Raw genomic sequence first — 11,639 nt, forward strand, 5'->3', positions numbered from 1 at the left:
GACTCAACCAGTGGGTCTGAAAAAATGGAAGTAAATGAACAGGAGCCAAGAGCATGAGAGCATCTGCTTAAAATAACTTGAAATTCCCTTGCTACCCAGGAATTCTTATCTATAGGGTGCTTCTGAAAATGGCACCTGTAAGTGACTTACCTGCAGCATCCCATTGCCAGTCAATAGTCTTGTCTTCCAGAGTCAGTTTGATGCTTGTGGGAATCTCTAATAGTGTGCATGTGCACACAATATTTCTGAGGGCAGGTCTGCACTAGGCCTGAAAGTCGATCATAGAGACACAATTCCAACTATGACAATCACGTAGCTGGAACTGACATATCTAAGACCGATTTACCTGGAAGCCTCCCTGAGGGAGTTCAACAGGAGAAACTCTCTCATCAACCTCCCTTATTCCTCATGAGAACGAGGTGTACCAGAGTCGACTGTTGAGCCCTGATGGCTTGATTTCATGCATCCCCCCACTAGGCTCACGAAATCGAACCCCTGAAGATCAGCCCTGACCAAGTCGATTTTCTGGTAAGTATAGACCTACTTTGACCATTTGTTGCCTGCTTCAGAGACAACCTGTGAAACCCTGTGTTGCTTTGCTGGAGGATGCCTCGAATACAATCTAATTTGTTAAGCTGAGTACTGAAGATTGAACCAAAAAAAATCTTTTTCCCCCTATGCAAGCTGTGAAAATGTTTCTAAGTTTTTAAAATAGACTGTAGAACAAAACCAGTCCATGGCCCTTCTGTGGTACAGATTTTTCCTCGAGGGAAGGCACTGCACTTGTCTTGCCCTCAATGAAGTGAGTAGCCCTTTAAATTGGGAGTTGTCCCAGCAGGAAACCCAGCCTACTACGAGGCAGCTAGCCAATGGGAGCAAGACAAAGGTGGCATGTCGATTACAAGCTGATTTCCTTGCTGTTGCACTGCGCCAGGGAAGGGATGGCTGCTGTTACAGGCTTTCTGGAGTGGGTTTTTGCCCTATACTTCCTCATTCATATTCCCATCACTTTACTGGTGGACCTACAACCTCTTGTGCCTGGTGCTGGTATTTACCCACAGAGTGTAAGTAGCTGCTAAGAGTCTCTGGGGGGATTTGTATGTGTTTGCAGCTCTGTGCAAAATCTGTAGGGATTGTGGGATACAAGGGTTTGGGGACAGTCAATTTCTGTGCAAGGGTTTGAACAGCAATGACTTTTTGCCTGGTCTTTAGCTTGAAAAACAACCAGATCTTGCCACATCTTTGAGAAGTCCCAGCTCTCCTGCGGTGTGAATGACTAGACATGCTAATATTAATAACATGCTCACTCGATTGCTTTACAGCCCTAGAGTGAGTGAGATTTTTTTTACATTAGTGCTTTAGTTTCTATATAGTATTAAGTGTACAAAGAATGTATCTGCCTTCTGCCAATCTCATTAGTTTGTGTCACTAGGATAAATTCCACTGTGAGTAGTTCAACAGGGCACAAGATAACTGGGTCCTAAAATTGTTCAAATGGATTGTTGGCAGGAAGGAAGGAAGCTGCTACCTTAGGGGCGAAAGCCATGTGCTCTACTGCATGAGCTAAACTGCAGCTTTCATCCGCTAAGGCTGTAGAGCACAGACTTCACTCTCCCTTGTCAGTGGTCTCTGTGCCTCTGGGGTTACAAAAGAATCAAATGAAATCTCTGCAGGTTTTCTCTGCCTCTTCAGTGTACACAGTAAGTTAGACAAAAGCAAGAAACTTCCCTGCTTAACAAGCTCTCCTCTTTTTATCTTCCCAGCATGCTAAGCTGTTGCAGAGGTCTATCCCGCCAGCGTAGGAATACCTGAATGTTTGGTTGATAGAATAGATTCTTCTCCCTATAGGAAAGCAACCTGTGTTACTTGTCCTTAAAATGTTCCTGGAGTCTGAGAGAGAGACCGAGAGATGGAGCAGAGTTCATGGAGTGACTGCGGAAGCACTGACCTCATGAATTCAGTACATTGGTTTTCAGTGGCCTTGAATGTGAGCGAGGCAGACAGAGCTAATGGGTTCCCAAACTGTAGAGCGCATCATGCATCACATGGCCAGCAGAGGTTTTATTTATAATAGCCTTCACTTTTCGTATCTGGGGTTTGATCAATAAGAGAGAAAAACGATAAATCTCTTCTTCAGACCCAACAACTTTAGCCAAGGTCATTCGCACAGGCGGTTTGTTTTGAGTGTTACCTGAATGAGATCAGGACAGATCAGAATTTGATTTCTGCCTCTCTTGGTCAGTCAGGGGGCTCCTTGACATCGGAAACTACTTGTCAATTAAAAATTAACTAGGAAATCTCAGTGGACTTTCAACCAAAGGCCTCCTGATGAAACCTCTCATTCAGACTCTGTTTCTGGGATAAAACTGTTTTTTATGAGGCTGTATGAAGGCCCCGGCGGCCAGAGGGAGAAAGATATTTAGGTGCCTAAAGATGTAGGTGGGAGTTACAAAGTATCTAAGTCTGAAACAGGCTTTGAACTCCTCTTATGTGTTATCCTCAAGCTTAGGAACTGCAGGACACTGAACTAGGTGCTATTCAAACATACTCACTTTTGTGACTGCCACTGTCTGCCTCTTGGAGTGCCCAGCAGTCTTCTGCCTGTTTTTTCCATCCATGGGCCGAATACATTTTGTTATGCGGCACCGAGGCATACGAGGCTGTGCAGCACCAGTGGAAACATGCTGTCGGCTGTGGAAGCTCTGCTAGTCAGCTGCGCGGCCCCTGAATCTCACCTGGGTGGCTGCCCCGGTGCTCAGCTTACAGGGAACACTGCACCTTTGTAAATCTGGCTCCACATGTCTTCACAGCGGCAGGGCCAAGAAGAGTGGAATTCAAAGATCTTTCCTCTCACAACTAAACCTGTCTTGCTCCCCGCATGGAAAAAGACAGCTCAGGAGCAGGCTGTGGCTGGTGAGGTCTGAAGAGGCAGCTGTATGTGAAGCTGAAAAAATCCCGAGAACGTGTGGAACAAACACTGGGGAACTTAATGGATGCTTAAGGAGACCTTGCACTCCTGGCGAGGTGTTCGTGGCATAACATGAGTAGCTGCAGCCTTGTGTACCAAGAGGAGCCTGCAGCTTGAACAATGTTTCTCTTGCTGTAATGACACCATCTAACGCGTGATTTCAACTGTCTTGTTTCTAATGCTCATGAACATTGAATGTGTTAATCTGTTGGTTTTTTTTTTTTTTTAGCTGATGGAGTTGTTAAAATGGTATGCGGTTACCTTTAAAGACCCCATGATGTTGGAGCCCCCGGCATGGTTTAAGTCATTTATATATTGTGAAGCCTTCTTACAAATGCCTTTCTTTCCCATTGCAGCCTATGCCTTCCTAAAAGGTAGGTACTGAAGGAATGACAGAATAATATTGTGCATGCCATCTCCTTGCAGGCACTTGTTTTATGTGGTACAAGAAGTGTTCTGCACTTTGAGCCATTACAGATTACACCATGTGTGAGTTCTGCCTTTCCCTAGGCATTTTGCCTCCACAAGGCATGTTGCATAGAGCCTGTAGGAAAATTTGGTTAAAATAAAAATCAGGAAAAATTATTCTTTCACTAATGAATCAAGCCTGGTAGGATCCACTTCTTTTCCACATCAGAGACATTTATTCGAAACCAAAAATCCTAGGTAATGCAACCCAGTGGGCAGAGAACAGGTCTGTTAGGACATGGGGAGGAGTTATGTTAAGTTCTGCCACACACTTTTCCTGTAGCCTTGGGCAAGTCATTTAACCCCTGTAAAAATGTATGTAACGATAATTGTCATCTACATGATATCTCGTGGTGGGCCTAAGAATATAATTCTTGAATCAAGCCTGTGTCTATTTTTTTATGATGAATCTATTTTATCCACTTAGTTTGAGCTGTCTTAAGACTCCCGCCTTTCTGAGTTTCCATTTAGCATGCCTTGTGCTGCCATTCTTCCACTTGAAAAATCTGCTTGGTTTTCCTGCTACCATATACATCTTGCAATTGAGGTCTGTGTTAATTTTCTGCTAATACCTAACTTTTTTATAGCTGTATTCATGAGTCCTCAATGTATTTTAATGCATTTACCCTAAGGCTGTTGATTGCTGCCCTCTTAATGGGAACCTTCAAACAAATGGTGTCCATACTTTTCTGCCTCAAACACAGGTGGCTGCAAATGGATACGGACACCAGCCATCATCTACTCCAGTCACGTCGCTACAACCTTGTGTCCTATCCTGACACACATCCTGTTTCACGACTTCTCAGCATCCAAGCACCCGGGTCCTGAGACACAGCAGGAACGCCTGACTCTGCTAGCCATCTATGTGCCCTATCTGCTTATTCCACTTCTGATCTTGCTCACCATGCTGTACAGTCCCCAGTACAATCCAGTGGAGAAAAGGAAAAAGAAATAATGGTAAATGAAGCTAGCCTAAACTCCAAGCCCCAGATGCTCTCTGAACCTACTCATTCCAGGTCCTGCAAGGATAAGTGCTCATCTATGGAATCCTAAGTGGAAGGCTTGAATTGGCTGACAATCATTGCTCCATCCCAAGCAAGGGTCTTAGTAGCTGCTCCCTAGGTTATGCCTGTTTCTGTGGCTAAAGGGACCTAACATTGCTGATGATGGTGAAGTGGTGTTTGCCATCACTGCTAGCCACCTGTGAAGCATTCGATGTACTGTACTGAAAACAGATCAGTGTGCTTGCTTCCCTTTTGACTGCTCTCCTTCTAAAAAGAGCAAGGTAAATATACTCGGGTTAGAAACCCCTGACTCCCCCTTCTGCTTACAAATAAGACCTGCTGAAGGCTGCATAATCACACAGTGTTAGGACGTAATTGACGAGAAGCTACGGGGAAGTAGAGAGACATTGAGGGAGGAAGCCTTACTTGGTATTATTTTTATTAGAAGTAAAAGTCGGGTCTGTTCTGCCCTCAGAACCATATGCACCATCTCGTTGGCTTAGCTATTGCTCAGCGCAGACTCTGGTACATTAGATTCTTAACTGAAGATATGTGCAAATAACTGGCTGTCCTAGTCCAAATCACATAGTTGCTGTTACGTCTTAAGATGCTGTAAGTCTGATCTTGTTGGCCAAAACACTAGCCATTTCATTATGTAGTCTTGATTTTGCACCTTGCTGCAGCCAAGGCCTCAAACACCCCCATATGTATCATTGTCAAATCCTCTGGAACTTCAGCGCGACCCTTTTTTAAGAGAGTTTGCTTGTCCTAGCTCTGGTTTTGCTTATGAAGTTAGATCACTGGAGTGTGTTTCGAGACCTGCCTCTGAACTGGGTTTCTGAATGTCAGATTGTGACCTGCACCTGTGTAGCACCTCTCTTCCCAAAGGATTTTAAAATCTTTTCCAAATTGTGAGGAGGGGAAGTGGGAGTTTGCCCTGACCTGCTCCCTTCTCATTTGAGCGGAGCTCCAAACCTCGTACAGGTTGAACTGCTCTTGCCCAGCACTCTCTTGTCCAGCAACATCCGTAATCTGGCATGATTTTAGTTAGCTGGACAACCACTTCTCATGGGTGTTGCCAAGTTTCCCGGGGTCCTGTAAAGTTTGTTTACAGCCCCCAGTCCTGGCTCTCAGTGTTCTGTGCTGTTGTTTAGCTGTAATTTACGCCTAATGGTCTTCGAAGAGCCCAGTCAGTAGGGGAGGTGGTGATAATGCTGCTAGATAATATTGGCCTCCAATGGGCCAGCAAATGTTCTCGTTTAGCACCAGTCAGGTGGCAAGGGTGCTGGACTAGAAGCTCAACCTGTTATAGTGTGATGTGGTGCAGGGGTCACAATGCACTTAGGTTTGGCCTGTCCACCCCTCCCTTTCCATCCACACAGGGGCAGATGAGCCAAACCTGCGTGACAGTGCAGTCTCCTTTGAGTCACGTGAAACGTTGGAGTATGTTGCAGCCGCATCTGGGATGAAGTGCATTTCAGTTACTCATAGAAGGGCAAGCAGCCTGGTCCTGTGTTTCAAATCTCTTCTAAAAGGTGGAGTATCAGCATCTAAATTGACAATACCAATTGTTTATGATAAGGACTATTCCATCGCTGGCAGTATGTTTAAATACTTATCTAAGTGTTATAGTCCAAATTACAAAGTCCAACAGTTTCATGGCCTGGTAGCCGACAGTTAAGAGTACAACTAACTCTACCTACGAGCACTTAAACAAGCAGCCTGACTTCTACTTCAGGGGCTGAGCATCTGCGACTTCTGTTGATATTTAAGGGGATTTGTGGGTGCTCAGCTCTTCTGAGAATCGGACCATTCATATTCAGAGGTCTAAGTGTGGATCTGGGAGCCTAACCTTAGACAGCCATTGTCAAAACCTGTTAATAGTTCACACTCGCTCATGTCATAAACACTTTGGGATGGTCTCTTATTCATGGGCAGCTGATTTCACCGCTGTTAATTCCCAGCCAACTGCTGTTCTGAAGATCGGCCTGTCGGTGCGTAAGGATAGATTTTTGCCTTAGGCCTAATCCATCTTGAAGTCTAATGTACGTGCTTCCAATTTTGGATGGCCATTGGTGGGTTCTGTTAGTCACATTTGCATTTGCGTGGGTTTTGTAACTGGATGGCAGTTCTCGTCTGATCAATCCAAATAAAAACAAGCTGTTGGTGCTTTTTAGTAATGTGATTTGTATCTATAAACATGAAAATCTGTAGTTGGTAAACTATTAATGCGACGACCAGTGACTAGTTACATCTAAGGTAAACAGTCTCTTAAAAATTACATTATAAAAATTAGCTGATTGTTGTCAGCCATGACAAGAATCAAAATAAAAACTTTTAAAAACAATAATTTATTTCCTAATTTCTTAGAAATTATGATAAACAACTGGGGGGACAACATGTAACATAGCAACCGTTGTTTTCAAAGATTAAATAAATTCAAATTATGAGGACCGTACAATTTTTTAAAAAACCGGTTAGAACTCTTATTTACACAGTGGTAGAAAAATCCTCTTTTTTGCCATTTTAATGTTAAAAACACCAGAGTTTATACATACTGCTTTGATCCCTCTTGCACCATTCAAAACTGAATATTTTAATAATCCTTAGGATACTGGAAAGGTACAAGTCTGCCACGTGAGTTGTTTTTGGTCGTAAATCCTTTATTTCTGAAAAATGAACTGGTCAATGAATTCATTCTGGTCAGCTTCTATTTTACATAGCGTCTCATACTCTACTCGGTATCTGAAAGAAATTAAAAATAGTTATAACCTGTACTGAGAGTTTACATATTGGGACTGAATTTCTAGTCCTCAAAGCTAGTGATACTAATGAAATCAGTCATGTTTTCTGTGTTACTATTTACCCTTTGAAAATATTAACTCAAACCAAAGTGCCCACTAATCATTACCATCCATGCGTGGAATAATTTATGTGCACAGGGGCATGTGTGAACGTGCACCACAAACAGAGACATGAAATCTAGCTGTGGGCGCTCTGCTAATCAACTGGGCACCATTTGCATTTTTATCAGTCTTGGCTTCATGTAGCATCTTAACCTACCTTTCCAACTGCATTTTCTTCTCCGTTATTAAAGCCTGAAGCTGCTGCTCCTGAGCTTCTCTTTGTTTTGCTATAGATTTTAGCAAGTTTCGGGCACCAATTGCCTATGGAACCAAGATTAAGTTTTAGTAATACGGCACTATCTTTTTTCCTACTCATTTCTAACAAGTCAGCATTCCAAGTCGTTTTATTAATTAGACTTCAGGGAAGATAAGTTTCCTAGAGTTTCCCTTCAAATATTCACTATTGTTACTTTATCAAAGTTAGTAACTTGTGCAAGGTCACAGGAGTGCCAATGGCAAAGCCACGTCTAGACATATTACTTGACCACTGGATGATTGGACAAGGGAGGGACAGCTAAGCACAGAACTGCACATAAGTGCTGAAGTTTCTCCTAGTATAAATTAATTCTGAGGGGTTTTTGGTCACTGCCAATGCTCATGCTTGTTTCTGGACTGACCTCTAATAGATCCTAGTGATGTATTTTTGCAATGTGACAACACTTATCACAATGGTGGATATTCAGAAGTATATAAAGAATAGCTCTTCGTTTTTTAACCAGCTGTTCCTTTTACCGGGTGTATTCAGTGATGTCCACTGTGCACATCAAAAGCTGATGCTTAATGTCCCATGCACTCAATTTTGGCCCCACTGAACTGCTGGAAGGAAAATACTCATTAGAGAGAAGAAATCTGCTATTTACGTGCAACCATAACTGATCAGCTGTAGAGCTGGGAAAACACAAGCCCTGGGAATGACATGACACTTGCTTCTTTGTGTGCCACTAGCTAGTAGTTGTCCTTTAAACCCTTGCTGAGGGACAACTATGATAATCCAAAGATCAGTGTTACCCTCTCTACCACCTAAAAGATCCCTAAAACAATCTGTTTCATATCAATTGAATAATAAGTTATATTGTTGCTCATACAGACGGTAAGGCAAGGGCTGTTTTGTACTGCAAAGGACAAAGTGCTTCACAGGACAATAATTCAATGTACAGTACCTTCATCTTTTCATTTTCAGCTGCTTTTGCTAGTTGATCAACAAGTTCTATTAAGCTACCCACTATTTTTTGAAACTCTTCAATTTCTGCAAAGGAAAAAAATGGTGTTTAAAAGTATTCATTAAAATGGCAAACATTCATTTTTTTTCTCCTTGCATTGGAGGATTTTAAAGTGTTATGCTTAACAGATTTTAAATAGCTTGCATTCAGAATGTTTATGTTAAGAGTTTTAAACTTAAGATGAATAGAAAAATATAGCAAAAGGCCATTAAGCATTGATGAGTTTCAGTTCTTGTCTTCTAATCTTAGTCTGCCTTCCCTATGTTCTTATTTAGATCTAAATTTAAAAAGAGATGCCTACACAGGGATAGGTGCCTTAAAGTACCACAGCCATCCCAGTAGCAAAAATAACCATTTCAAAGAAACGCAGTCACCTGCCAAAAACCTCTCCCTTCCTATTTTGGAAAAATTCTTTTACATGTGATGGAGATAGGAATTTGATACAACAATCACACCTTTAATTATCAAAGTCTTAGCTTTCCGTAGCCCATAATCAATAAACACAGATCAGATGCTGAAATTCACAAAAATGAAGTTGCTCTAAAATGGCCAGAGGCTTGTTTTTACCCTGTTAACAAGCCTGTTGGCTGACTGTGGCATGTATGTCTACACGGGTGCCTGTACAGACGCTTGTACGTTGGGGAAACTATTAATATCAGGTTCCAAATGTGGGGTGTATGGTGGGAAACGGCGTGACAGGCAGGAGGGGAGAGAGAGAAACATTGATGTGCAAAGCCAGAAGTAACAAGCTATTGTAACACCATCAGCTACTATACAGACTTCTAAAAACAAAAGCAGACGCTTGGCTTAGCCTCCAGGAAAGCTGTGAAAGAGCCAGATGCTTTTTTTTCAAGCACTTGGAAGACCAAACTAATTGAGGCGATCTATGTGCAGATGGCTGGTAGTTTCAAAATTCCAGCTGCCAGTGCGAACCATTTCCAGTTGTTATTAGGTGCACAATCTCCTTAATGACAATGAAAGACCACCCAGCAGCAAAGGCAGTATTTAGACCTGATGGTATGGCTGAGAGCTTGACCAAGGCAGAGCAGATAGAGAACTTACTGTCCACAAAAGCTTTGCATTCTTCTTTGAGTTCAGTTGTTTGTTGTGCAACCTCAGGGTCCAAAATTCGAAGTTTATTCAGCTCATCAAAGTGAAGACGTGCGTCTCCTAGAACATCTTTGGCCATATCTGTCCTGCTTCAGGATACAACGTAGAATAACCTGCTCACACTAAAAGACATAAGAGAAGAGGAGTGAACAGCATGAGAAGAGCATTAAATTAACAGTTTCTCATTAGGGAAAAGATGGGGGAGATTGTGGCAAGAGATGTAAGTGCAGACAGACATTGTAATAAAATTCAAGATGTCTTTTAGAACTAGCAAAAAGTGCAGCAATTACTAACACTTGATTGGCTAAGTCACAATAGAACTAGCTGTACCATTTAAACAAGGGTGCATTTAAAAATACTTCCGTTGTCTCTTCTCAGCCGTTTTCAAATGACACTCCGAGACCACCCCCAGAGCCAATAGTGGAATGAGACAACCTTAAAAACAAAATGTTAGATGTCCATCTCCATGCTCAGGACCAATTACAGGTGCTAGTCATGTGAGCCGCAAGAGCTGCCTGTATGCAGGGGAAGTTAGGGCAATTGGAACATGATGCAATGAGAAACAGCTGCCTGAGCACTGGCTCTATATGCATGTCTAGAGTTGTTTCTCTCCCCTGACTGGGAGCCCAGCCCCTGGGACTTAATCTGTCCTGGTTCCACCTTATACAAAGAAGCTGAATCTGGGATCGTATGTGATGAACTGAGGTGCTACATGGCAGGAGTCAGGACACTAGCACCTTTATGAGTAGAAGAGTTGGCCCAAGGTTACCAAGCAAGGCTGTAATGGATGGGTTGCATGGCGAATGCTCCCTGGGACAAACTTCACTTCACTTTCTATCTACAACCACATGCCCTCTGGCATCCAGCCTTCCTTCACCACTAGCAGAGCTCCAGCCCCAGCAGGAGCCTTTCCACAGAGGGCTGGGTGTCTTGAAGAAAACCTCAGAAACAATCGGCCTTGCCTACAGAAAGGGCTTCCTGCATTTCCCCCCTGTATTCTTGAAGCGTGCTACCAATGACGTGTGGAGCCAGTGTCTTCACCATCAGGCTGAGGTGAAGTGCAATGACTGGGACAGGCAGCCCCAGGACCCATTTTGAGAGTAACTGTGGGAGTGTGTCGGAAAAGCCTGAGGGCTCGTGCAGGGTCTCGATCCCCTCTCTCTCCCGGCCCCTGGGGCCTCAGGGGAGGTGCACCACAGCAAGGGCGCCGGAGAGTTGTGCCCCCTGGCGTCCAGCCCCGGCTCTGCCAATGACCTGCTCCCTTATTGCTGACCAGGCCCTGGAGTGGTGTGTGCCTCAGTTTCCCAACGGCGTCAGGGCAGAAGTCGCTTCCCCACCTCCCTGCGGCTTCTTATGCAGCTGACTGTGTGTAGGGCGGGCGGGGGGCGCAAGACGGGCCCAGCCCGGGCTGTGTGTGTAGGGGGGAAGATGGGGCCCCCTCCTTACCGGGCTGTGTGTGTAGGGGGGAAGATGGGGCCCCCTCCTTACCGGGCTGTGTGTGTAAGCGGAGACGAGGCCGCCACCAGCTGTGAGGAGGGGGACAAGGCTGGGCGGCGATGACAGAACCCAGGTGACCGGGAACCGCCCCCGCCCCCGGCCGCTGTTTACCTGCTGGATGCTCCCGCCGCCGCTCGCCCCGCTGTCCCCTCCCCCACTGCGGTCTTCGGCTGCCACGGCGACAGCCCCGGAATCGCCCCCGCCGACCGTCCCATTTCCACGGGGGGGGGGAGTAAAGCATCATGGGAGCTGTAGTCCCGCAAGGGAGCGGTGTCAGCCCGGAAAGGCTGGTGCCTCGAAGCACCGCCTCTCGGTCGCGCCGCACACCCGGGCGGGGGCGGGGGCGAGGAGGGGAGAAATCTCTCGAGCCGTCACTTTTACCCATTGCATGCCGGGGGTTGTAGTCCTTGCGGTCGGGCGACCCCGGTGCATGCCGGGAGCTGTTGTCCTTAGGGTCGGGTGACCC

The 11,639-nt window shown here is 44.8% G+C and overlaps 2 protein-coding genes across 8 annotated transcripts; one reads left to right on the forward strand and one right to left on the reverse strand.

The window, feature by feature from the left end:
- Positions 1–941: 941 nt before the first annotated feature.
- On the forward strand, positions 942–6,746 carry TMEM97 (transmembrane protein 97). Of its 2 annotated transcripts, XM_075013566.1 has the most exons (4): positions 942–1,064; positions 3,198–3,342; positions 4,141–4,393; positions 5,823–6,746. In XM_075013566.1, exons 1-3 carry the CDS (start codon positions 942–944, stop codon positions 4,389–4,391), a joined length of 519 nt encoding a protein of 172 aa, XP_074869667.1. In that variant the 3' UTR covers positions 4,392–4,393; positions 5,823–6,746. The 2 variants fall into 2 exon arrangements, with proteins under 2 accessions (XP_074869667.1, XP_074869666.1); XM_075013565.1 differs by having other exon boundaries at positions 4,141–6,746.
- Positions 6,747–6,831: 85 nt separating this feature from the next.
- Positions 6,832–11,380, reverse strand: IFT20 (intraflagellar transport 20). Of its 6 annotated transcripts, XR_012648102.1 has the most exons (6): positions 11,285–11,380; positions 9,629–9,798; positions 8,507–8,592; positions 7,964–8,159; positions 7,504–7,607; positions 7,161–7,185 (listed from the first exon to the last, which is right to left on the reverse strand). XR_012648102.1 is itself a non-coding variant. In XM_075013568.1 (5 exons), the coding sequence occupies exons 2-5, from the start codon at positions 9,753–9,755 to the stop codon at positions 7,104–7,106; spliced, it is 399 nt and encodes a 132-aa protein (XP_074869669.1). In that variant the 5' UTR covers positions 9,756–9,798; positions 11,165–11,262; the 3' UTR covers positions 6,832–7,103. The 6 variants fall into 6 exon arrangements, 5 of the variants coding, with proteins under 5 accessions (XP_074869669.1, XP_074869670.1, XP_074869668.1 ...); XM_075013568.1 differs by lacking the exons at positions 7,964–8,159; positions 11,285–11,380 and adding an exon at positions 11,165–11,262 and having other exon boundaries at positions 6,832–7,185; XM_075013569.1 differs by lacking the exons at positions 7,964–8,159; positions 11,285–11,380 and adding an exon at positions 11,123–11,141 and having other exon boundaries at positions 6,832–7,185.
- Between the last annotated feature and the right edge of the window lie 259 nt (positions 11,381–11,639).

Source organism: Carettochelys insculpta, chromosome 19, assembly GCF_033958435.1.
Source record: "Carettochelys insculpta isolate YL-2023 chromosome 19, ASM3395843v1, whole genome shotgun sequence".
NCBI lineage: Eukaryota > Metazoa > Chordata > Testudines > Carettochelyidae > Carettochelys > Carettochelys insculpta.

Excerpts from the sequence above, each read along its gene's own strand:
- TMEM97 (XM_075013565.1), top strand. The coding sequence starts at position 942 with ATGGCTGCTGTTACAGGCTTTCTGGAGTGGGTTTTTGCCCTATACTTC. Across the intron at positions 1,065-3,197 it reads CTGGTATTTACCCACAGAGT|CTGATGGAGTTGTTAAAATG; the intron begins GTAAGTAGCTGC and ends TTTTTTTTTTAG. Across the intron at positions 3,343-4,140 it reads AGCCTATGCCTTCCTAAAAG|GTGGCTGCAAATGGATACGG; the intron begins GTAGGTACTGAA and ends CCTCAAACACAG.
- IFT20 (XM_075013568.1), bottom strand. The coding sequence starts at position 9,755 with ATGGCCAAAGATGTTCTAGGAGACGCACGTCTTCACTTTGATGAGCTG. Across the intron at positions 8,593-9,628 it reads ATGCAAAGCTTTTGTGGACA|AAATTGAAGAGTTTCAAAAA; the intron begins GTAAGTTCTCTA and ends TTTCCTTTGCAG. Across the intron at positions 7,186-7,503 it reads AAGAAAATGCAGTTGGAAAG|ATACCGAGTAGAGTATGAGA; the intron begins GTAGGTTAAGAT and ends AATTTCTTTCAG.